This window comes from Pseudophryne corroboree, chromosome 6 (genome assembly GCF_028390025.1).
Source record: "Pseudophryne corroboree isolate aPseCor3 chromosome 6, aPseCor3.hap2, whole genome shotgun sequence".
NCBI classification, from domain to species: domain Eukaryota; kingdom Metazoa; phylum Chordata; class Amphibia; order Anura; family Myobatrachidae; genus Pseudophryne; species Pseudophryne corroboree.
The window spans coordinates 750,597,404-750,624,822 of record NC_086449.1 but is presented as its reverse complement, the minus strand read 5'-3'; the positions used below and the strand labels follow the sequence as shown (position 1 = coordinate 750,624,822).

The window sequence follows — 27,419 nt, the reverse complement described above, 5'->3', positions numbered from 1 at the left end:
CGATTGCAAGAAGATTGACAGGAAGAAGGCGTTTATGGGTGTTAACTGACCGTTTTCAAGGAGTGGTTGGAAAAACGCAGGCGTGTCCAAGCGTTTGCAGGGCGGGTGTCTGACGTCAATTCCGGGACTGGACAGGCAGAAGTGATCACAGTGGCTGAGTAAGTTCAGACCTACTCAGAAACTGCACAAAACTTTTTGTACCGCTCGGCTGCATATGCGATCGCACACTTGCAAAGCGAAAATACACTCCTCCATAGGTGGTGACTATCTGATTGCAGCGCTGCAAAAAATAGATTTTTGTGTTACATACTTAACTTGCAACACAGAGAAGGTCACTTACAAGAGGGCAAATGTTTTATTTATTAATGGTCATTTACACACATACACACAAGGGTTTATTTTTGTCAGACGCCAATTAACCTGCTAGTATGTATTTGGATTGTCGAAGGAAACCAGAGTATACAGAGGGCCCCCACGCAAACATGGTAAGAACATACAAACTCCACAAATATAAAGCTTTGGTTGGGAATTTAACTCATGACCTCAGTACACATTTACATACATATACACACACGGTGGTCACATCAGTATGACCACCTCCTACATTTGACGTCAGCAGCGCATACCTCATGAACTACATGCGCTGGCTTGGCAGGTATATAAGGTGTGCGATAGGGCGTCTGCACACATATCACTCGTTGCTGTCATGGGTAAAAGGGGAGATTTATCAGAGTTGCAAAAAAGGGATGATTATCTGCTTTCGGGCCAAGGTTGGCAGTATTTCTGGAACAGCGCAGTTTGTGGAATAGTCGCGTGCTGCTGTGGTGAAGGTGTATCGTATCTGGACAAACGGCACCATTGCGAATTGATGTGAGAGGAGAACGTCATCTACGAAGGTTCGTGAGGGCCGGCCGACACGCTACAGTGGAACAGCTCACCATCACAGTGAACCTGGGAGCTACAAGACGCGAGTCTAAAATGACAGTTCATCCCGTCTAGCTGCTGTCCGTCCTGCACACGGTGGTTACTCTGGCTATTAGCTGGTGGTCATAAAAGTGTGACTGAACGATATATATATATATATATATATATATATACACACACACACACACACACACACCTCTATCTCTCTCTCTCTCTCTCTATATATATAAAACAAATTGATCTCGAATTAAAAAGTTAAAAAAATCAACATGTGTCACGCTTGTTACAGCGCTCCTACAGCGTTTACCAGTATCACAATGCAGTTAAAAGAATTTGTTTTAAAAAATAATGAAAAACATGTAAAAAAAAATCACCGAGTATTAGACATGTAAGAAAAAATCACCGAGTATTAGAGCATTATGATAGGCTTAGAATAATAATAGGGTATAGTAACCCCTCACTACTTTTAGACAGAAATATAGATTCACCACCAACACATTAACCCTATGGCTGCCAAAACATATAAGCAAGAAACACAATTAACCAACATCCCGCCCAGAAGTGATTGAACAGAAGTTATTTTCTCAAACACTGCAGACCAAGGGATTCATTCAATCCCCCCTGAGCTACAGTGTTCAACATGAAGATTCGTCTGCTTTCTTTTTGTAATAAAGTTTTATTTCAATTACCCCCCTCGTTAGAGGGGGAACATGATCTACGATGATAGGTCTCATGCTTGCTACACTATGTTTTTTCAATGCACAGTGCCTGGCGACCGGTTGGTCATTCCTCCCAGTTTCCAATGCTTGGTGAATGGTCAGACGGTGCTGAGTCATACGTTCCCTGAGTCTTGCCCACATAGGCCAAGCCACCGGGGCAGTTCAACATATAAACTACAAAAGTTGTTCTACAAGTGACTGTATGATTAATGGTGTAACGTCTGCCAGTATGCGGGTGACCAAACGTGTTTCCCAGAAGTAGGGATCTACAGGTCACACAGCCTAAACAACGGTAACAACCTTTACGTTGACTCAAAAAATGTGTGGGCCCAGGGGCCTTCATTCTAGAAATGTCTAGTTTAACGACGTGGTCTCTAAGATTCCTTCCCCTGGTGAAACAGGGGAGAAGCCTTGAATAACGCTGGGCAGGAAGCTCATTATCAGTGGCCACAATAGGCCACCACTGTTTATCCTTTTTTACAGTATTAGGAGAACTTTTTGTAAATCTATTTACCCAAGAAATGCATTCTTAGGCAAACAGTTTTGCATAAATGTTGGTGGCAATAATTGCTCACGTGGGATGGCTAACACCTTATTCATAGAGATGGTTAATTCATTGATGTCATAACCCCTCTGTAAAAAATAAGATTTTAAACCTACCGGTAAATCTTTTTCTCCTAGTCCGTAGAGGATGATGGGGACTCCGTAAGGACCATGGGGTATAGACAGGCTCCGCAGGAGATATGGGCACTCTAAAGAACTTTTAGTATGGGTGTGCACTGGCTCCTCCCTCTATGCCCCTCCTCCAGACCTCAGTTAGAGAAACTGTGCCCAGAGGAGATGAACAATGGGGGTAATTCTGAGTTGATCGCAGCAGCAAGTTTGTTAGCAATTGGGCAAAACCATGTGCACTGCAGGGGGGGCAGATATAACATGTGCAGAGAGAGTTAGATTTGGGTGGGGTGTATTCAAACTGAAATCTAAATTGCATTGTAAAAATAAAGCAGCCAGTATTTACCCTGCACAGAAACAAAATAACCCACCCAACTGTAACTCTCTCTGCACATGTTATATCTGCCCCACCTGCAGTGCACATGGTTTTGCCCAATTGCTAACAAACTTGCTGCTGCGATCAACTCAGAATTACCACCAATATGAGGAAAGGTTTTTGTAAATCTAGGGCAAGATTCATACCAGCCCACACCAATCATACCATATAACTTAGAATATACGCAACCAGTTAACAGTATGAACGGAAAAAAAAAGTATCAGTCAAAGACCGATTCCAACTGTAACATAACCCTTATGTAAGCAACAACTATATACAAGTCTTGCAGATTTAGTCCGCACTGGGACGGGCGCCCAGCATCCTCTACGGACTAGGAGAAAAAGATTTACCGGTAGGTTTAAAATCTTGTTTTCTCTTACGTCCTAGAGGATGCTGGGGACTCCGTAAGGACCATGGGGTTCATACCAAAGCTCCAGACCGGGCGGGAGAGTGCGGATGACTCTGCAGCACCGATTGAGCAAACGCGAGGTCCTCATCAGCCAGGGTATCAAACTTGTAGAATTTTGCAAAAGTGTTTGAACCCGACCAAGTAGCAGCTCGGCACAACTGCAATGCCGAGACGCCTCGGGCAGCCGCCCAAGAAGAGCCCACCTTCCTAGTGGAATGGGCCTCTACCGAATTTGGTACCGGCAATCCAGCCGTAGAATGAGCCTGCTGAATCGTGTTACAGATCCAGCGAGCAATAGTCTGTTTAGAAGCAGGCGCGCCAATCTTGTTGGCTGCATACAGGACAAACAGAGTCTCTGTTTTCCTAACTCTAGCCGTCCTGGCTACGTAGATTTTTAAGGCCCTGACCACATCCAGGGACTTGGAATCCTCCAAGTCACCCGTAGCCACAGGCACCACAATAGGTTGGTTCAAATTAAAAGAAGAGACCACCTAAGGTAGAAATTGAGGATGAGACCTCAATTCTGCTCTATCCACATGAAAAAACAAGTAGGGGCTCTTGAGGGATAAGGCCGCCAACTCAGACACCCGCCGTGCAGATGCCAAGGCTAATAACATAACCACCTTCCAGGTGAGAAATTTTAATTCCACCGTTTGAAGAGGTTCAAACCATTGTGATTTAAGGAACTGTAACACCACGTTAAGGTCCCATGGTGCCACTGGTGGCACAAAAGTAGGCTGGATGTGCAGCACTCCCTTCAAGAAAGTTTGGACTTCAGGGAGAGAAGCCAATTCCTTTTGAAAAAATATAGATAGGGCCGAAATCTGTACCTTAATGGAGCCCAATTTTAGGCCCATATCCACTCCCGTCTGTAGGAAGTGAAGAAAACGGCCCAGATGGAAACCTTCCGCAGGAGCATTCTTGGTTTCACACCAAGATACATACTTCCTCCAGATACGGTGATAATGCTTCGCCGTTACCTCCTTCCTAGCCTTTATCAGTGTAGGGATAACTTCCTCCGGAATACCTCTCTCTGCTAGGATTCGGTGTTCAACCGCCATGCCGTCAAACGCAACCGCGGTAAGTCTTGGAACATGCAAGGCCCCTGCTGTAACAGGTCCTCCCTGAGAGGAAGAGGCCACGGACCTTCTGTGAGCATTTCCTGAAGATCCAAATACCAGGCCCTTCGAGGCCAATCTGGAACCACGAATATTGCTTGTACTCTGTTTCGTCTTATGATTCTCAACACTTTTGAGATGAGAGGTAGAGGAGGGAACACATAGACCGACTGAAAAACCCATGGTGTCACTAGGGCGTCTACGCTAATGCCTGAGGGTCCCTTGACCTGGCACAATACCTCCGAAGCTTTTTGTTGAGGCGTGACGCCATCATGTCTATTTGAGGAAGTCCCCAAAGACTTGCTATCTCTGCAAAGACCTCTTGATGAAGTCCCCACTCTCCTGGAAGGAGATCGTGTCTGCTGAGGAAGTCTGCTTCCCAGTTGTCCACTCCCGGTATGAAGACTGCTGACAGAACGCTAACGTGATTTTCTGCCCAGCGCAAAATTCTGGTGGCTTCCGCCATCGCCACTCTGCTCCTTGTCCCGTCTTGGCGGTTTACATGAGCCACTGCTGTGATGTTGTCTGATTGGATCAGAACCGGTAGGTTGCAAAGAAGATACTCCACTTGTCGTAGGCCGTTGTATATGGCCCTCAATTCCAGTACGTTGATGTGTAGACAAGCCTCCTGGCTTGACCATACCTCCTGAAAATTTCTTCCTTTTGTGACTGCTCCCCATCCTCGGAGGCTCGCGTCCGTGGTCACCAGAACCCAGTCTTGAATGCCGAACCTGTGACCCTCTAGAAGGTGAGTACTCTGCAGCCACCACAGGAGAGACACCCTGGCCCTGGGGGACAGGCTTATCTTTCGATGAAGGTGTAGATGGGACCCCAACCATTTGTCGAGAAGGTCCCACTGAAACGTCCTCGCATGGAACCTGCCGAAGGGAATGGCCTCGTAGGCTGCCACCATTTTTCCCAGAACTCGAGTGCATTGATGAACTGACACTCTTTTTGGTTTTAGCAGGTCCCTGACCATGTCCTGGGCTTTTTCTATTGGGAGAAAAACCCTCTTTTGTTCCGTGTCCAGAATCATGCCTAGGAATGATAGTCGAGTCGTTGGAAGCAACTGTGACTTTGGCAGATTGAGAATCCAACCGTGTTGATGCAACACTCTCAGGGAGAGTGACACGCTTTTCAGCAATTGATCCCTTGATCTCGCCTTTATCAGGAGATCGTCCAAGTACGGGATAATTGTGACACCCTGCTTGCGCAGGAGCACCATCATTTCCGCCATTACCTTGGTGAAAATCCTCGGGCCGTGGAAAGCCCAAACGGCAACGTCTGAAACTGGTAATGACAGTCCTGTACCACGAAACGCAGGTATTCTTGATGAAGAGGAAATATGGGGACATGAAGGTAGGCATCCTTCACGTCCAGCGACACCATAAAATCCCCTGCTTCCAGACTGGATATCACAGTCCGGAGTGATTCCATCTTGAATTTGAACTTTTTCAAGTATAGGTTTAGTGATTTTAGATTCAAAATTGGTCTGACCGAACCATCCGGATTCGGGACCACAAACATTGTTGAATAGTACCCTTTGCACCGTTGGCCTAGGGGAACCTTGACAATCACTTGATGTCGACACAGCTTTTGAATTGCATCTAATACCACTTCCCTCTCCGGGGGAGAGGTTGGCAAGGCCGACTTGAGAAATCGGCGAGGGGGCACCTCTTCGAACTCCAGTTTGTAACCTTGGGATACAATTTCCAACGCCCAAGGATCCACGCCTGATAGGACCCAGACCTGGCTGAAGAGTCGAAGACGTGCCCCCACCGGTGCGGATTCCCTCCGTGGAGCCCCAGCGTCATGCGGTGGATTTAGCAGAAGCTGGGGAGGACTTCTGCTCCTGGGAACTAGCCGAAGCAGGTGTTCTCTTACCTCTACCCTTACCTCTGGCGAGGAAAGAAGAGCCCCGACCTCTTCTGGACTTATGCGACCGAAAGGACTGCATCTGATATTGTGGGGTTTTCTTTTGCTGTGGGGGAACAAAAGGCAAAAAAGTAGAGTTACCCGCGGTAGCTGTGGAAACCAGGTCCGCGAGACCGTCCCCAAACAAAACTTCACCCTTGTAAGGTAAAACCTCCATATGCTTTTTTGAGTCGGCATCACCCGACCATTGGCGGGTCCACAGAGCTCGCCTTGCCGAAACTGCCATGGCGTTGGCTCTGGAGCCAAGCAGTCAAACGTCTCTTTGAGCGTCTCTCATATACAAGACTGCGTCCTTAATGTGGCCCAAAGTCAGGACAACGGTATCCTTGTCCAGGGTATCCATGTCAGCCAACAAGATATCTCTCCATGCTGCAATAGCGCTACAGACCCATGCCGATGCTATTGCCGGTCTGAGTAAAGCCCCTGTATGTGCATAAATAGACTTTAAGGTAGTCTCCTGTCTACGATCCGCAGGATCCTTAAGGGCCGCGGTGTCAGGAGACGGTAGCGCCACCTTCTTGGACAGACGCGTTCATGCCTTGTCCACCCTGGGCGAGGATTCCCAACGTACCCTGTCCTTTGCAGGGAAAGGATACGCCATAAGGATCCTCTTGGGAATCTGCAGTTTTTTGTCTGGAGTTTCCCAAGCTTTTTCAAATAATTTGTTCAGTTCATGAGATGGAGGAAACGTTACCTCAGGTTTCTTTTCCTTATACATGCGCACTCTCATGTCAGGGACAGAGGGGTCATCTGTGATATGTAAAACATCTTTTATTGCCATAATCATATAATGAATACTTTTGGCCACCTTAGGGTGCACCTTGCCTCATCGTAGTCGACACTGGAGTCAGAATCCGTGTCGGTATCAGTGTCTACTATTTGTGATAAGGGACGCTTTTGAGACCCTGACGGGCCCTGTGACCCAGCCACATCCGCGGATTGACTCCCTGCTGTTTCCTTGGACTCAGCTTTGTCCATTCTCTTATGTAATAAGGTTACATTAGCAGTTAAAATATTCCATATATCATACCAATCATGAGTCGGCGTTGCCGACGGAGACACCACAATCATCTGCTCCACCTCCTCCATGGATGAGCCTTCCGCTTCAGACATGTCGATACACGCGTACCGACACCCTCACACACACACAGGGATATATCTATAAGGGGACAGTTCCCCAACAAGGCCCTTTGGAGAGACAGAGAGAGAGTATGCCAGCACACACCCAGCGCCAACTGACACTGGAAACAATTCCCAGATTTAGCGCTTTTATATTAAGTCAATCGTGTAATACACTCACCGCGCCAAAATGTGACACCCCCCCCCCCCCTCTTTTTCAGCCCTGTATCACCGTTCTGCAGAGAAGAGTCCGGAGAGACAGCTTCTCTTCAGCACACTGTGGAGAAAATGGCGCTGGTTAGTGCTGTGCGACCAAGCCCCGCCCCCTCTAGTGGCGGGCTTCGGTCCCGCTCAAATTCACAAACAATGGCGGGGGATGAACATATTCACTGACACCGCAGCCCATATGTATCTAACATGCCAAAAATAGAAGTATATATCGCTGCCCAGGGCGCCCCCCCTGCGCCTGCACCCATCAGTGCCTGCCGTGTGTGTAACTTGTGGGAGCAATGGCTTACCTCAGTGAAGATCTGAAGTCTTCTGCCACCTTAGAAGTCTTCTTTCTTCGTTATACTCACCCGGCTTCTATCTTCCGGCTCTGCGAGGAGGACGGCGGTGCGGCTCTGAGACGAACGGCAGGGGGAGACCTGCGTTCCGATCCCTCTGGAGCTAATGGTGTCCAGTAGCCTAAGAAGCAGAGCCTATCATTTAAGTAGGTCTGCTTCTCTCCCCTCAGTCCCACGATGCAGGGAGCCTGTTGCCAACAGTGCTCCCTGAAAATAAAAAACCTAACAAAATTCTTTTATCAGAGAAACTCAGTAGAGCTCCCCTGTAGAGCACCCATTCTCCTCTGGGCACAGAATCTAACTGAGGTCTAGAGGAGGGGCATAGAAGGAGGAGCCAGTGCAGACCCATACTAAAAGTTCTTTAGAGTGCCCATATCTCCTGCGGAGCCCGTCTATACCCCATGGTCCTTACGGAGTCCCCAGCATGCTCTAGGACGTAAGAGAAATATACCACGCATGACCAATAGCGATTGTTTACACCTTTCCACATCTGAGGTAATGCGCTTAACTCGCAAAAACTGCGAAAAAGGCAATCCATTACGTAGAGATAAGGGATGAAAGCTTTCATTTCTAAGAATAGCATTTCCATCAGTCTCTGACATAAATATCAGTCATAAATCTACTACCTCTAACAGAAATGCTCACATCTAGAAAATGCACCACATCTGGATGGGTGGTCTTCTGTATGCCGGCGGTCGGGCTCCCGGCGCTCAGTATACCGGCGCCGGGAGCCCGACAGCCGGCATACGACACTTATTTTCCCTCGTGGGGGTCCATAGCGCGGCGAGCGCAGCGAGCCCGCAAGGGGCTCATTTGCGCTCGCCACGCTGTCGGTAAGCCGGCGGTCGGGCTCCCGGCGCCGGTATGCTGGTCGCCGGGAGCCCGACCGCCGGCCAGCCGTAGTGAACCCCATCTGGATATATATATATATATATATATATATATATATAAAAACAAAACTTGGAAGCGGCACTCAGGACACATACACAGCGACAATAATGTGTAGATCAAAGTTTCAAACCTTTAATGGTTTGTCATATGTATCCCGATGACAAACCATTAAAGGTTTGAAACGTTGATCTACACATTATTGTCGCTGTGTATGTGTCCTGAGTGCCGCTTCCAAGTTTTGTTTTTATACTGCTGCCATGCAGTGTTGAAGGCACCGGACCAAGTTATTTTTGTTTATGGGAGTGCCGAGTCCTCTGGTCTATGTATATATATATATATATATATATATATATATATATATATATATATATACATACATACATATATATACACACACACATACACAGATCAAACTCCGGGTCAGAATGGAACCCATGACTCCAGAGCTGAGGCAGCATAGCTAAGCACTGTGTTGACCATATATGCTAAATTGGGTTTTGATATAGAACAAATAGAACAAGTCACTTGTTTGCAGTTAGAACTCCACAGGCTTATACAAGGCTATCAATGCATACATAAATGTATTTTGATGTTCTTGGAGACTGAACGCCAACCACTCGGCCTGATGATTTAATTCTGTCTCGGACTTCTGCAAAATAAAGATGTTCTAATTTGTCAGACATGTCACTCAGACTGTGCACGCACTCTTGAGGAAGACAACTCTACGTCAAATTACATTGGGAGGCAAAGAGGAGGGCTCATCTGCGATTACATTCCTGAGACCTATGCACAGCTTCATTAATCGCTAGCTGCGGATGGGTCCAAAGGGGGATGAAGTTAATATTCCGGCGGTCAGAATACCGACGCTGGGATCCCGACCGCCAAGAATGTCGACAGCTGCGCCAGGGCTATTCCCACTTGTGGGTGTCCACAACACCCACAGAGTTGGAATAGAACCTGTGGCGAGCCACAGAGCCTGCAAGAGTGGTGGGCACAGCACACCCGCAAGGGGCTTTCTAGCGCTAACCCCGCTGACGGCATTCTGGTATCTGTATTTTGTCCGCCGGGATTCCGTACCCAACCCTCCAAAAGAAGTCACCCACCCACCACCCCCACAGTGAACATCTACTCAGAGAGGGATGGCGTCCATGGTAAGGGGGGGGGGGGGTGTATTTTGCGTGACGTTCCCCATTACACAATGCAATGATACATTTAACACTGTGACCAGCTTTCATTGAGTATAAACACCTTCCTGATTAAGGTAATGCTTTTAGCTCAGTAATTAGGAGCTATCCTATTCATCCTGGTGCCTAAGGTGGTTATAGAAATGGCACCATGCCCATCTCGCACACAAACCCCCATAGACAGTGTGCAGTATGAAAGACAAATATTAACATTTCATTGACTGCTAGACCTGCCAACAAAGTGCAAGCCACTCAATCAGCCCGCCGCGGCAAGTAAATGTGCATGTTAATAACTTAATTCCCTACATCACGCCAGGAGTCATTCCGCCTGTGACAGCTGGCTCACTGTGCTCCATTGTAGGCGCTCTCCTGTCACCAGCAAATCAGCTTTGATAAACAATAATAACCAGTAGAGGATTTACTTTTTTTTTTTTTTTTAAAGATAATTCCTTCAAAAGCAACGTTTCCAGTGCGATGTTCTCCCACACCGACTGATAATCACAGCAGACACAGTTCACCAAGTGTACCGCTGCCGGGTATTCCACACTCTAATTTTAGCATGCAAGACAGTCGTTTCATCCTTTTTAGAAATTACTTCTAGTAAATTTCATGAATTACTTAAATCCCATACAAAGGATTAAATGATTGTGCAATGAAATTCTGCGGGGTGTTAATAAAACCTACTCAGAATAAGAACTCCATAAAGGACGTTTAATTTTATTTCGCTGCAGTGTTCTCTGAAATAGAGTATAATTAGTCAAATCTTTTAAGCAATGATTTAAAAAAAAAAAAAAAAAACTCTATTTGTTCCATGAGTGTTTTTTTGCTTTCCCCTGGAAATCAAGACGTGCTAGAAACACAGCATTGCTTGGCGGGGGATCCGGTCTCTAAGTCGACAGTTACTAGGTCGACCACTATTGGTCGACAGTAACTAGGTCGACAGGGTCTTTAGGTCGACATATTCTAGGTCGACAGGTCAAAAGGTCGACATGAGTTTTTCACAATTTTTATCTTTTTTTTTACTTTTTCATACTTAACGATCCACGTGGACTACGATTAGAACGGTAATCTGTGCCGAGCGAATCGGTAGCGGAGCGAAGGCACCATGCCCGAAGCATGGCGAGCGAAGTGGTGCACTAATTGGGGTTCCCGGTCACTCTACGAAGAAAATGACACTAAAATAACATTAAAAACTCATGTCGACCTTTTGACCTGTCGACCTAGAACATGTCGACCTAAAGACCCTGTCGACCAAGCTACTGTCGACCAATAGTGGTCGACCTAGACATTGTCGACCTAGTTACTGACGACTTTCAATACCACACCCCTTGGCGGGCAATCCTATATAATAAAAGGCGAACGTTGGTCCTCACCTCTATGAGGGGGAATTCAAGTGTTTTGCCTACCGGCGGCCACTACATGGCGCCCGATGGAGCAATTCAATTGTCGTTCCATTCAGGCGCTGACATTACTGCTATGTTGTTCTGTCATGTTGACGGGCTGGTAGCTAGCACAGTATAACGGGGAAGAAGGAGGAGCAACACCATAGAAAAAACAATGGGAAACAAGAGGATCTGTTCTTTCTGATGGACATTAACATATCTCTACTAGGCAGAAAGTATCTGCACTCTTCGGGCCCGATTCGGAATCAGACATGGTTGCCTCTTTTATTTGTGTTTTCTGCAGCCGATTGTACAAATACCAATACTCCCATTTGTATTGTCTTGCAGCCGCGCAAATCTGTTTCGGCTAATTTTTAGACATTACAATCGGATGCGCCATTGAAACTTGCACAGGCCCTATTGGCAGGTCTGAACAAGAGCGTGCTACTTTGAATCAGGCCTTTAATGCATCTGCGGTTCAAATGAAATAAGTGATGATGGTTCGGCGGCTGATATCTTGATGCTACTGAACACGGACATCACTGCTGAGTGGGTAGCATTCTTTAAAACCCTGACCCTAATTCTGTAACTTACTCCATGATCCTGCAATGCAATGAAAGCTTGCTTGCAGACAGGCTGTGAATGGTCTCTGCCAGTGGTGGCTCTGACTAATAACGCAGCACAAAGCTTTGCTTTGTCCGTCTGTACCAAAATGCAGATGGCACTGGGTAAAAGTAGTTTAGTGCCAGCCCTCTTTTTCTCTTATATTTAATTCCATTTTGTGATGGGATGACCATAAATCAAACATGCAAGGACTCTGCAGATTCATATCAAATCTAGGAAAAAACATTATACGCATTTACCCAAGGGGTGCGGATCATAGGGGTGACCACACTTAGGTCGACAGTCATAAGGGCGACCACTAGGTCGATATGGAAAAAGATCAACATGATGTTTTGAAAACTATTTTTGGTGTTGTTTTCTTTGTAAAGTGACCAGGAAGCCCAATTAGGCAAAGTGCCTCGCTCCACCATCGCTGCGCTCGGCACAGGTTACTATTCCCAATCGTAGTCCACGTGGATCGTAACGTATGAAAAGGTTAAAAAATGTTGAAAAATTCATGTCGACCTAGTGACCATGTCGACCTATAGACCATGTCGACCAATAGTGGTCGACCTAAAGACCGGATACCTTACCCAACATGGCACTCCTGAGCTATGCCATCCTCCAGACTCCTGAGATCTGCCACCTCGCTGGGTAAGGGAATTTGGGACAACGTGCAGAATAGAAGCCAGAATCCAGGCCACTGATTTACCATGCAGTTCTGCTATTACTGAGGTAATAAATAATAGAGAAATAAGATGGCTGCCGGAGCCGCGATAACACATGGGATAGGGGACCTATCCCTATCCTATGTATTATTGCGCGATTGTGGGTCCGTTTTTGGACAGCCTGTAACAGGATACATCGGTCATTAATCGCGATAACAGGCCGTATTTATCAGCCAAAACCGGATCGGGGCTAACTGGATGGGAGACGGTCAAGATCCCGCTGGACGGGATCCCAGCGGTCGAAATACCGACGCCGGAATCCCGACCAGCACAATCCCAACATATTCTCCCTCCGTGGATGTCCACGACACCCATAGAGGGAGAATATAATAGTGTGCCGAGCGTAGCGAGGCACCGTGCCCGCAGCGTGGCGAGCGAAGCGACCCCGCAAGGAGCCGCGTTCCGCTCGCCACCCCTGTCGGGATTGTGTGGTCGGTATTTCGACCGCCGGGATCCCGTCCAGCGGGATTTAGTACTGATCCCTCTCTAGAGCTGTATAAACAACCTAAACTTGAGATGTCAGGGGTATATATACACAAGTCCTAAAACTGTTCCTTACTACTTGTATAAGCAAAATGTGATTAAATGTTTTCAGATGAAACCCAAAAAATGTAATAATTAATTTTTTTCCTTTGAAAGAAAAAAAACAACATTTGTTTACGAGAATTTGATTTGAAATAATTGTAGACTCAAAACCTGAAGATTTGTTTTGGCAACAACGTGTAGTTTTATTGTTATTTGTGCCAATAATTTCAGAGCCCAATAATCTGTTCAAACAGGTTTCCTCTCAAGAAGTATTTCCAGATATAAGTAGATGGGAGCCATATCATTTTTATTAGGACTAAGTAACACTACGGGCTCAATCCAATTAACTTGCTCCCGCTAGCGAGTTGTTATTGCAATGGCGAGTAAACCCCCGCAACGACATCAGAACTTACCCTCCTCGTGGCTCTAATTTGCCTCAGCGTTCCCGTAAGTGCAGTATACAGCCATCTGTACTTGCACCCGTGAGTAAGTTTCGGCTATTTGGGCGACCCCTACGTATAGATAATGTAAATAAAGCAATACTTGCTTTTCCTGAACTTTTTAGATTTCAAATGTATTATTAATATTTATTACCAGTTATTAATATAGTGCACATATTCCGCAGCGCTTTACAGAGAATATTTCACCATTCACATCAGTTTACAATCTATAATCCTTACCACATGTACACAAACACACATTCACACCAGGGATAATTTTGTTGGGATCCAATTAACATATCAGTATATTTTTGGAATGTGGGAGGGAACCGGAGTACCCAGAGGAAACCCACGCACAGTTATACAAACTACGCACAGTTAGGGCCATGGTGGGAATCGAACCCATGACCTCAGTGCTGTAAGGCAGTAATGTTAACCATTACGCCATCCGTACTGCCCCATGTATTGATCCTTTTACATGCAGTTTCAATGCATTTAGTATACTGTATCTCCCATTATAAAATTAAGGAGTCTCTTGACAGTATATTAAGGGTACTAAACATAGATTATATTTTGCTCATACCACATAATAAGCAATGTTTACTGTATCACAGCATCCAAACGTTGGGCTTGCTTAAATCTGACTGCAACTCGCATTGATGCATTCAAAAATAATCTGGGGAGTATTTTAAAATCTAAAACACAAATCAAATATTTTAACCACTTAAATGGCTTTGTCAAATCCCATGCGACCACGTCGCCCCACTATTAAAAACTATATTAAATAAAATAAGATTTTAAACCTACCGGTAAATCTTTTTCTCGTAGTCCGTAGAGGATGCTGGGGACTCCGTAAGGACCATGGGGACAGACGGGCTCCGCAGGAGACATGGGCACTTTAAGAAAGAACTTTAGGTATGGGTGTGCACTGGCTCCTCCCTCTATGCCCCTCCTCCAGACCTCAGTTAGAGAAACTGTGCCCAGAGGAGACGGACAGTACGAGTAAAGGATTTTTGTTAATCCAAGGGCAAGATTCACACCGTATAACTTGTGATATACTAACCAGTTAACAGTATGAAAACAACATAGCATCAGTCCGAGACCGATGAAACTATAACATAACCCTTTATTAAGCAAAACTATATACAAGTCTTGCAGAAGTAGTCCGCACTTGGGACGGGCGCACAGCATCCTCTACGGACTACCGGTAGGTTTAAAATCTTATTTTCTCTTACGTCCTAGAGGATGCTGGGGACTCCGTAAGGACCATGGGGATTATACCAAAGCTCCCAAACGGGCGGGAGAGTGCGGATGACTCTGCAGCACCGATTGAGCAAACAGGAGGTCCTCCTCAGCCAGGGTATCAAACTTATAGAATTTTGCAAAGGTGTTTGAACCCGACCAAGTACCAGCTCAGCACAGCTGTAGTGCCGAGACCCCTCGGGCAGCCGCCCAAGAAGAGCCCACCTTCCTAGTGGAATGGGCCTTGACCGATTTTGGTAACGGCAATCCAGCCGTAGAATGAGCCTGCTGAATCGTGTTACAGATCCAGCGAGCAATAGTCTGCTTTGAAGCAGGAGCGCCAACCTTGTTGGCTGCATACAGGACAAACAGTGCTTCTGTTTTTCTGACTCTAGCCGTTCTGGCCACGTAAATTTTCAAAGCCCTGACCACATCAAGGGACTCAGAATCCTCCAAGTCTCGCGTAGCCACAGGCACCACAATAGGTTGGTTCATATAAAAAGATGACACCACCTTAGGCAAAAATTGAGGACGGGTCCGCAATTCCGCTCTATCCATATGGAAAACCAGATAGGGGCTTTTATGAGACAAAGCCGCCAATTCCGACACTCGCCTAGCCGAAGCCAAGGCTAACAACATGACCACCTTCCAAGTGAGATATTTTAACTCCACCGTTTTAAGTGGTTCAAACCAGTAAGACTTAAGGAAACTCAACACCACATTAAGGTCCCAAGGCGCCACCGGAGGTACAAAAGGAGGCTGAATATGCAGCACTCCCTTCACAAAAGTCTGTACTTCTGGGAGAGAAGCTAATTCCTTCTAAAAGAAAATGGATAAGGCCGAAATCTGAACCTTAATGGAGCCTAATTTTAGGCCCAAATTCACTCCAGTTTGTAGGAAGTGAAGGAAACGGCCCAGATGGAATTCTTCCGTAGGAGCATTCCTGGCCTCACACCAAGAAACATACTTTCGCCATATACGGTGATAATGTTTAGCCGTCACGTCCTTCCTAGCCTTTAGCAGAGTAGGAATGATCTCATCCGGAATGCCCTTTTCCGCTAGGATCCGGCGTTCAACCGCCATGCCGTCAAACGCATCCGCGGTAAGTCTTGGAACAGACAGGGCCCCTGTTGCAACAGGTCCTGCCTTAGAGGAAGAGGCCACGGATCATCTGTGAGCATCTCCTGCAGATCCGGATACCAGGCCCTTCGCGGCCAATCTGGAACAATGAGAATTGTCTGTACTCCTCTTTTTCTTATTATTCTCAACACCTTTGGGATGAGAGGAAGAGGAGGAAACACATAAACCGACTGGAACACCCATGGTGTCACTAGGGCGTCCACCGCTACCACCTGAGGGTCTCTTGACCTGGCGCAATACCTCTGTAGCTTTTTGTTGAGGCGGGACGCCATCATGTCTATCTTGGGTAGTCCCCACTGACTTGCAATCTGTACGAAGACTTCCTGATGAAGTCCCCACTCTCCTGGATGCAGGTCGTGCCTGCTGAGGAAGTCTGCTTCCCAGTTGTCCACTCCCGGAATGAACACTGTTGACAGTGCGCTTACATGATTTTCCGCCCAGTGAAGAATCCTGGTGGCTTCCGCCATTGCCATTCTGCTCCTTGTGCCGCCTTGGCGGTTTACATGAGCCACTGTGGTGATGTTGTCTGACTGAATCAGAACCAGTAGGTCGCGAAGTAAGGTCTCCGCTTGACGAAGGGCGTTGTATATGGCCCTCAGCTCCAGGACGTTGATGTGAAGACAAGTCTCTTGACTTGTCCAAAGTCCTTGGAAGTTTCTTCCCTGTGTGACTGCTCCCCAACCTCAGAGGCTCGCGTCCGTGGTCACCAGAACCCAGTCCTGAATGCCGAATCTGCAGTCCTCTAGAAGGTGAGCACTCTGTAGCCACCACAGGAGAGATACCCTGGCCCTGGGGGACAGGGCGATCAACTGATGAATCTGTAGATGTGACCCGGACCACTTGTCCAGTAGGTCCATTGGAAAGTCCTCGCATGGAATCTGCCGAAGGGAATGGCCTCATACGAAGCCACCATCTTTCCCAGGACTCGAGTGCAGTGATGCACTGACACCTGTTTTGGCTTCAATAGGTTCCTGACCAGGGTCATGAGTCCCTGAGCCTTTTCTATCGGAAGATAAACCCTTTTCTGGTCCGTATCCAGAATCATGCCCAAGAAGGTCAGACGAGTCGTAGGAACCAACTGCGACTTCGAGATATTGAGAATCCAGCCATGTTGCTGTAACACTTTCAGTGAAAGTGACACGCTGCTCAGCAACTGCTCTCTTGATCTCGCTTTTATGAGGAGATCGTCCAAGTATGGGTTAATTGTGACACCCTGCTTGCGCAGGAGCACCATCATTTCCGCCATTACCTTGGTGAAAATCCTCAGGGCCGTGGAAAGCCCAAATGGCAACGTCTGAAATTGGTAATGACAATCCTGTATCGCAAATCTCAGGTACGCCTGATGAGGTGGATATATGGGAACATGAAGGTATGCATCCTTTATATCCAGGGATACCATAAAATCCCCCCCCTCCAGGCTGGCGATGACCGCTCTGAGCGATTCCATTTTGAACTTGAACCTTTTCAAGTATAGGTTCAGGGATTTTAAATTTAAAATGGGTCTGACCGAACCGTCCGGTTTCGGGACTACAAACAGGGTTGAGTAATATCCCCTCCCTTGTTGAAGTAGGGGAACCTTGACCACCACCTGTTGAAGATACAATTTGTGAATTGCATTTAACACTAACTCCCTTTCTGGGGGAGAAGTCAGCAGGGCCGATTTGAGAAACCGGCGAGGAGGCACCTCTTCGAATTCCAGCTTGTAACCCTGAGAAACAATTTCTATTGCCCAGGGATCCACCTGTGAGTGAACCCAGATGTGGCTGAAAAGTCGAAGACGTGCCCCCACTGGGGCGGACTCCCTTAGCGGAGCCCCAGCGTCATGCGGTGGATTTTGTAGAGGCCGGGGAGGACTTCTGTTCCTGGGAACTAGCTGTGTTGTGCAGCTTTTCCCCTCTACCCTTACCTCTGGCAAGAAAGGACGCACCTCATACTTTCTTGTTTCTCTGTGACCGAAAGGACTGCATTTGATAATGTGGCGCTTTCTTAGGCTGTGAGGGTATATAAGGCAAAAAAATTGGATTTACCAGCTGTAGCTGTGGAGACCAGGTCCGAGAGACCTTCTCCATACAATTCCTCACCCTTGTAAGGTAAAACCTCCATATGCCGTTTTGAGTCGGCATCACCTGTCCATTGCCGGGTCCATAGGACTCGTCTAGCAGAAATCGACATAGCGTTGACTCTAGAACTGAGTAAAGCAATGTCTCTTTGAGCATCTCTCATATATAAGACAGCACCTTTTATATGTCCTAGGGTCAATAAGATGGTATCCTTATCCAGTGTCTCAATCTCCGCTGATAAGGTATCTGTCCATGCTGCTACAGTGCTACAAACCCAAGCCGATGCAATAGCCGGTCTGAGTAAAGTACCAGAATGTGTGTAAAAGGACTTCAAAATAACCTCCTGCTTGCGATCCGCAGGATCCCTTAGGGTAGCCGTATCTTGGGATGGCAGCGCTACCTTTTTGGATAAGCGTGTCAACGCTTTGTCCACCCTAGGGGAGGATTCCCACCGTATCCTGTCCTTTGCCGGGAAAGGATACGCCATACGAATCCTTTTGGGAATCTGCAGTTTTTTGTCTGGAGATTCCCACGCTTTTTCACACAACTCGTTCAGCTCATGAGAAGTGGGAAAGGTTACCTCAGGTTTCTTTCCCTTATACATGTGTACCCTCATGTCAGGGACAGGGGGTTCCTCTGTGATATGTTCTTTCAGGAAACTCAGGAGAGCTCCCTGTAATGCACCCAGTCTCCTCCGGGCACAGTAGTAAACTGGGGTCTGGAGGAGGGGCATAGAGGGAGGAGCCAGTGCACACCCATACCTAAAGTTCTTTCTTAAAGTGCCCATGTCTTCTGCGGAGCCCGTCTATCCCCATGGTCCTTACGGAGTCCCCAGCATCCTCTAGGACAGGGTTGGGGAACCTTCGGACTTCCAGCTGCTGTTGAACTACACATCCCATCATGCCCTGCAACAGTTGTAGCATGGCCAAATAGCAAAAATGTAGCAAGGCATGTTGGTATATGTAGTTCAACAACAGCTGGAGGGCCAAAGGTTCCCCACCCCTGCTCTAGGACGTAAGAGAAAAAATGTTAATAAAAAATAATATTTTATGTACGGTTTTGAAGGGAAAAATCGTTAGTTAAGTGGTTAAAAAGTAAGTGGTTTAATCGGCACCATTGAAACCATTTATATAATGTGCAGTTAAAACGCTAATTTGCACGCAAAACGCGCATTTACACTGGACAAGTGTGACCGATCAGCCCTCAGGCTATAGATGCACAGCGAGTGTACTGCAGCCCATAGGAACCTGGCTCTTACACATACTCTCAGTTACAGTTAGTAGTAAACCTAGCTTAAGGGTGAATTTTAAACATGCAGTAACATTTAGAGTTGGGTAGGGGACTCTCCCAAGGTCAACTAAATAACAATGTAAAAATGAAGATGACTAATATTTGTGACTCACATATGCAAAAGCAGCCAGTATTTTCCTTGCATGCATATATATATATATATATATATATATATATATATTGTAACGTATTTGTACATGGTGAGGCCTGATATGGTTTACCAAGGTACCGAGTTGTAGTCTTTAGCGAGATTTGTTCTAAATGAAGCCCGATATTTGCTACGCAGCAGGCAGAGCAAAGTAAATGTGTGCGGATATCTCTTAAGAGCGTTGTGTAGAGAATGCCGGTGGTCAGAATACCGACTGCGGCTTCCCGCTGCTCGTAATCTCATCAGTTGAAGTTAAGTATACTTACCTTCCCCAAATATCCCCCTAACCCTAAACATCCCTCCCCGCAGCCTGGACCTAACCTCCCCCACCCCGCAGCCTAACCCTAACTTCCCCCACGGTGGCGCCTGAACCTAATCCCCCTTCCTTCCCGCAGCCTAACCCTAAACCCCTCCCCCACATGCAGCCTAACCCTAACCTTCGGGGTGGGGTACCTAACCCTACCCCCCCCCCCCCCCTTCCTCCTTGTAGCCTAACCCCCCGCAGCTTACCTCTTGCAGGTCCCGGTAGCCGCTCAAACAGGATCACGGCGGTTGGGTTTCCGGCGCTGGGCATGTCACCCTGTCGGGATTCCAGCATTGGTATTTCGACTGCCGGGATCCCAACTGACGGGATTATGATCCCCCCTAAGAATGCATCCTGCTGCGTTCACACTGTCTGCTATATACAGGTGCATGGTTTGTATATACACCAGTTCAAACACAGCACATGGCAAATAAACGCACATATTTACAAACCAGAGTCAGCATTGAAGGCTTCCTATCAGCACGCATCTGCACAGACTTTAGGGCTTACTACAAAACCACAATTTAAAACACAGTGGTTTTAGCAACCCGTGCCTGTAGATGTGTGATCTATATCACTCTCAATCAAAACTGGGAAAATCTGTGATAACTGGAGGCTAAAGGTCCATACACACTTGGTGTTTTTGCCCAGCGTGTATGAACAGCGATGATCGCTGACATCGCTGGGCTGAAAAGCGCTCAGTGCATTCACACTGAGCGATTTTCCCCGCTGCCCCCCAGCAATGTCAGCGGCGGTGAGTGGCTTTCCATAGCAGGACACTGTGGAAAGCCGTTCATCTACTAGTAATACCAGTAGATGAACGGCAGCTGCCAGCGATGAAGCGGGAGCGCGCATCAGCACTCACCGCTCATCGTTTGGCCATACACACTGGGCGGCTTTGAGCTGAAAGCAGCTCAAAACACCAAAAGTGAGATGCTTTCAGCTCAAAATCGCCCAGTGTGTATGGGCCTTTTCCACAAAGTTCCTCCGTACAGACACATATTTAGAACCTACTGATCAACCAAGGCTACATAGAGAATTTACACCTGTATAAGCGCCACAGTAATAAATTAATTAAAAAGAAAACAGAAATGATATAATAAACATTCCTGGTGGTTTCAGCAGAAGTCCTCTTTCTAGTCATTTGCTTGTCCACTGTCTCAATAAGACGTATCTCAGTCCCAGAGGCTATGTGGAAAAAGAAGTCAAATAAAGGATACAATGGGGTAAATTTACTAAGATGGGAAGTTGCCAATAACAACCAATCAGATTCCAGGTATTATCTTCTAGAAGGTGCTAGATAAATGAGAAGTAGAATCTGATTAGTTGCTATGGGCAACATCTCATCTTAAATAGAACTCCCATCTTAGTAAATTTACTGCAGTGTGTAGTATTGTTTACTACAACTTTCTTTAGCTAGAACACCATGATCCCACAAATGTGAAAGATGGAGAGCAGATTGGACAGGAAGGGAGCGTACCCCAAAAATGTGTGTATATACAAGGTTTCTTTACTCTTCTCAAACCCTGGTGTGGCCTTCACAAAATGGCTGGAAAAGATGCGTACTCAACTCACTTATAATGTAAATGCGTGAAACACAAAAACAGGTATCTTTATCTTTTACTCAGTGGTTCATTTGCAATTTGCGTACCACACTCATGGATTAAATGGAGAAAAGACTCCTATCTGGGTTTCTTTCAATAAAACCGTACCCTCGAGTTATCGTTCCTAAGACTTTGGTGGGTATATGTTCACACCAATCCGACCAAACAAATAAAATGCAATTGAATCAACCAGTCCACGTAAAAAAGTTTATTTCTCACAAAGCCTCATAGTTGAGGTATGTATGACAAAGAAACAATACGACACATATATAAAAACGTTTTAAAAGCTGTTTAAAAAATTCCAAATCCACAAAAGGAAAAAACACCCAAAAATTGCACAAAGGATGGAGTCCGGACCTTCAAGAGGACAACTACGTGGCAATGTGATTTTTTTTTTTATCAAGATACAAGAACTAAGGTAATCCACCATTGCCTTCATCGTTTGTGCAATGTTTTTGTTGATTGACAGGCAGAGGTGCTCACAGGGCAGGAGAGGGTTTTGCGGGGGTGTTTAAGAGGCGCAGCAGCATTGGAGCGGGGGGGGGGGGGGCGCGGTCCGAACAACGCAGGCGTGTGCGGACCATTTAAGGGACGGGCCGTGGTGGCTGCGTGACATCAAACGCAGCCGCAGTGACCCAAAAGATGGTGGGTTGTCACCTGCCTTAGCAGCTAGGTTGTGTAGCCAGTGGACAACCCTAAACATGCAATGGTTTCACATGTTTGCGGGGGGGGGGGGGGGGGGGGCAGAATGCGGGGCAGGCTTGCCCTGTGCTGGGCGTCCCCCCGCATGTCAGTGTAATGGATTGTAGTTGTGCGATTTTTTTTGTACATTTACGATCCATGCTGTATTAAGCCCTGAGTCCTTTGCATTTTATTATTATGTAGGATAAACGTCTCTTTTGCTGACCCATTGCATAGTAATGGGAGATTTTTTTTTTTCTTGTCTAGAATAACCCTTTCCTTACACGCACCTGTGATGGGCCAATGAACAACTCCTGTTTTGTGTATCACAGATTAGTATACTGTAGGAATCAAGGAACAAGCTATTCTAAAATGTTACTGATACAGGGAGTCAAAAAGGTCCCTCCGCACTGAGCGCCATTTCTGGCTGCAGATCTCCTCTGTATAATAAATGTAGAAGAGCGGCATTATGCCTCGAAAACCAGAGACAGCACTTTCTTTTCTTTTCTTTCTTTTAAATAAAGTGTTTAAAACCTGTTATGTTGTCATATTACTTAACACACATTCTGTGCGGGGAGACTTGAGTAGAACACAGTCACTGTGGAGGCACTTTCTGAACTCCATGTATATAGGATCAGCAATCACAACAGCCATTGGGTCTCCAGTTCAAGCTGGGAACACACCTGAATGACAGTGTGACCCAGCGATGTGATGTATCGATATATATCACATCACCATACACACTACATTATCCGCTGTACAGTGACACAACATATTATTACATGCTTCATGTAACAATACCGTGTCGTCTGTGGAATCGTTCTATTGGACCACCATCACATGGGATGATGCAACCACCCAATTCATTAATCAAAGAGTGGATTCAAGGGTAACACACTATGCGACAGTTGTTGCAATCAGTCGCGTATCGCAACATTGTCCAACATATTGCATAGTGTGTACCCGGGCTTTAAACCCTCGCCACCATATAAGGTGGGGTATCCAGGGCTGCCAAGAGAATTCCTGGGCCCTGGTACAACTACTTCCTGTGCCCCCCTGTTCCCCCTGGAGGGGTTGTGACCACAGCATGCTGGGGGCATGGCCACACCTCTTTGGGGGGGTGTCTAGCAAATGAGAAGCAACCATTCACAGGAGCATGGCATGCCTCCCAGCCAGGGTAGTAGAGAGCCTGGCTGGGCACAGGAACTATTCAAATAGCATGGCCTTATCACAGGAGGCGTGGACCTAGGCCCCAACTGGGCCCCTCCATCAGACCTGGGCCCAGGTAATTTGTACCCTCTCTCCCCCTCTCTTGGCACCACTGGGGGTATCAGCAGAGCCTCTGGTCAGAACAGCTCTATGTGGCGGCTCCCATGGCTGCGTTTAGGGGGTGGTGGCACTTTTGGGGAAAGCTAAACTCTTAAAATTCCTGTACTGCGTGCTTCCTGAAATGACATCATGCTCACTTGCGGCAATAATCCATAACAGAGCCTTTATTAGATTCATGCAGATATCAATGTTTCATTCATTATGCGAGAAAATACAGCACTGATACCAGCTGGCCACGCACGGTACTGTAATAAACACTAACTGTAACTTGATGTGGGAACATAGTGGAATACAAATGACTTTACATCAATAATAATTCAGATGCACAATTGTGCCACAGAGACCAGTAGCATATTGCAGAAGCTTCCATACTATGTCATTAATAAGTAGACATCAAAAATGCTTAACATCTTGCGAACATAAAAAGCCAACGCTGTCACACTGGTAAAATAGATTAAGCAAATTTACCAATAAAACCGAGCTGCGAGAACTCCAGAATCATCCATTCCTCCGAGGGTTGCTGGAGGGCAAAGTTCTTCATGGTACTTAGATAGTTGGGTTTGGCCACAATATCATCCTCCAGCTGCAGAAAGTAAGAGGCTCCTTTATCACTAACAATGACCCACATACTGTAGTGTACATATGTTCCATTGCATAGAAAAGCTATTTCTTTATGAAGGTAAACCATTTATGTTAGGATCCGTGTAAACAAAGTTAAAAGCGGTATTTGCTTGGAAAGGTGCCAATCACACATAAAAGGGGAAAAACAGATAATACATAAAACACACATAAATGTAGACAGGGGTCAACAACAAAATAATATATAGATGCGATACATTGCAAGCTGAAAAAAACACACACAAAACATATGCTTTGTATGGTCTATTCAAGTGACTAATAGAATAACGAAGACAAAGAAAGAACACTAGTATTAAAGCATAAAATAGCATAGTATCACGGAGAGAAGAATAAAATGGAAAAAGAAAGCACTGCCAAGAACACACTGTCCAGGCATTCTACAGAAACTGGATCCCCAAGTGTGCACGTACATACATTAATAGATTTTACATAACGCTATTTAGTCCAAAGTTAAGTATTAAATTGGGGGTTTGGGTCAGTTTTGAAATCAGAACTATTTTTATTTAATTATTAAATTTGTAGGTAAGTTTGGCGTACAGGTTGGGCTAAATCAGCCTTTCTGTCCGTGATGATTTTTTTTCTGAAATGTAAATACAATTTTTTTTTAAATAAGTACTGAGGCAGCTACGTTCTGGTGCAAGGTTACAGTTTCCTAAATATTTGCGGGAATATCCATTGTAGATTAAAAAGAATGTATTTCTAAAATTGGTCTTCTTCATTCTTTCTGTAGAAGGCCTGAATGTTGCATGTAACAAATGATCTTGAGCTACATGACCAGATTGCTCTAGTGACTTGTGTTCTCAAAGGGATCTTAGGAACACATACATGAGGTGGTCAGGCTCCAAAAGGTGGTCAGACCGCAGAGAAGATAATCGGGGCCAACCTTCCCTCAGTCCAGGACCTGTACCTGTCCAGAGCTAAAAAGCGGGCAATGAAGATAGTAAAGGACCAGCTACACCCCGGCCACAGCATGTTTAACTTGCTTCCTTCAGGCAGGCGTTACAGGGCCGTCCCCGCCGGTACCACCAGAAGCTTCAAAGTTTCTTTCCCCAAGCGGCCCGCCTGCTGAACTCCTGAACATTGACTGACTAGACGTACATGTAACTCACTTGTGTCCCTATGGTATACCTATCTGTATGACTGTAGACTGTACTTTTCCCCCCTCCCCCACCACCTCCACCTGCTTATCCGTTACCTACTTGGCTGTTGTATAGATTCTGATAACCAAAACAATGAGGGCACTGCATTGTTCTATACTATAGTACACTACAATATAATTGCTCTGTGAGTTATATTTTTTAAACCTTTTATTTTTGAGTCACTTCAATACAAATAAAATTATTTGTAATTTCTAAGAACGTGGGCACTCGCCCATCTTTGACCTGTATTGTATTTCAAAGTCTGATTTTGGGAGTTAATGTTGGTCTCTTTAACATGGACACTGAGGGGGGTATTCAATTAGCTGTGATAACGGACTTTTTGCGCAAAAAAACAGGCTTTAACCACGAATCGTGATTACAGTCTATCGGGAAAATTTAGCATTGATCATTTTTTCGCAAATTTCACTTCACTTACTCTCAGCAGGTGAGAAGTTGGGAAAAATCCCTCTTTTAAAGGTATAAATGTTTGGATATGGTACAGAACTCATGGGACACCCCCATTAATGACTAATTAGGCATGATGAAGTTTTTAATTATGTTTAACTGGCCAATAATTACGTCATTTTTGGGGTGATAAAGTACAAAGTGATGGAAATTGGGGTACAAGGTATGGGACAGGTACAGTACCAGTCAAAAGTTTGGACACACCTTCTCATTCAATGGTTTTTATTTATTTTAACTATTTTCTACATTGTAGATTAATACTGAAGACATCAAAACTATGAAGGAACACATGGAATTATGTTGTAAGCAAAAAGTGTTAAACAAAAATATGTGTTATATTTTAGATTCCTCAAAGTAGCCCCCTTTTGCTTTGATGACAGCTTTGCACACTCTTGGCATTCTCTCAATCAGCTTCATGAGGTAGTCTCCTGGAATGGTTTTGAATTAACAGGTGTGCCTTGTCAAGAGTCAATCTGTGGAATTACTTGCATTCTTAATGTGTTTGAGACCATCAGTTGTGTTGTGCAGAGGTAGGGTTAGTACACAGTGGACACCCTATTTGACAACTGTTGGAATCTATATTATGGCACGAAACCATGTTTTTAGGCTTGCAGGTGGGAGTAATTGGTCTGTTTCCAAATATATACTTATACCCATTTTCATGTCTCCCAAATTTAATGAGAGCAAGTGTTTTTTGGCTAAATAAATGCTATCAGTTTTTGCATTTAAAAAAAAAATGCATATAACAGCCATTTCACACAGATATAGGGGTACATTTACTAAGCAGCTATAAGAACGGAAAAGTGAGCCAGTGGAGAAATTTCCCCATCAACCAATCAGCAGCTCTGTACCATTTTATAGTATGCAAATTATAGATGTTACTTCAGTGCTGATTGGTTGCCATGGGCAACTTCTCCACTGGCTCACTTCTCTGCTCTTATCACTGCATAGTAAATGTACCCCTAAGTCCCCAAAAACTCTTTAATGTGATCTCGAACACACTTCTCTCCTGTTATCATATGTTAGTTTAGCATTTTGGGGGCTACAGGCTGATTTCCCAAATTTAACTGCAAGAATATTCACGTGAAACTCATTTGGAATTGAATAGGTCGAAAAACAGGAGTGTGCATACCTGCGAAACGCCACATGAGACTGACTGTGCAATGCTTCGACCGGGCAGAGAAGCTATCATCCACTGGCTGACTAGTCTAGTTGTGGACACAGACGCACACACGTGTGCGGTGCAATTGTGTCACTTTCTCTCTCCTTTACTTTTAATCCTTGGCGGCTGTCTAACCAAGCTTGGTGGTGACCATCTAAGTAATGTGATATTTAAACCTTGAACAGTGCTATGAACTCCTGTTATCTTGGTTATGTATTACACTTGGGGACCATTTACCAATGATCACATTTGCGATGCAATCCTGGGTGCCAATATCGCATCCAGATAGCATTGCATAATGCAGGCACATCGGGAGGTGGGGCATTTATTACAAGGCACAAAAAGGGACAGGGGCTCCAAAAGAAGCAGTCCCTGTGATGTGCCAAGCATCGTGTCTGGGCCGCTGGGCATGTACGGTCATCATGACCGCCATGCACAGTGGCCATTTCCGGCAGAGGGTTCCTGGGAAACCCTGCCAGAACTGCATCCTGCAAAGTGTAGCCCATAGGCTACTAAGGGCTACAGCGTTGCGGTAGCAACGAGGGCCAATATCGTGAATGTCTTGTATTCCCAATATTGATGCATCTGGCAGTATTGCACCCCATAGAAACCTATGGTGGATGCA

General features: G+C 45.8%; 1 protein-coding gene across 1 annotated transcript in view; it reads right to left on the bottom strand.

Moving 5' to 3' along the window:
* The window catches only part of MGAT4B (alpha-1,3-mannosyl-glycoprotein 4-beta-N-acetylglucosaminyltransferase B), a 530,095-nt gene that overhangs the window by 168,678 nt on the left and 333,998 nt on the right, over nt 1-27,419 (bottom strand). Inside the window, exon 8 of the mRNA XM_063928535.1 lies at nt 23,858-23,972. Within this exon, the coding sequence (XP_063784605.1) occupies nt 23,858-23,972 (115 nt within the window). The remainder of the gene's footprint in view (nt 1-23,857; nt 23,973-27,419) is intronic.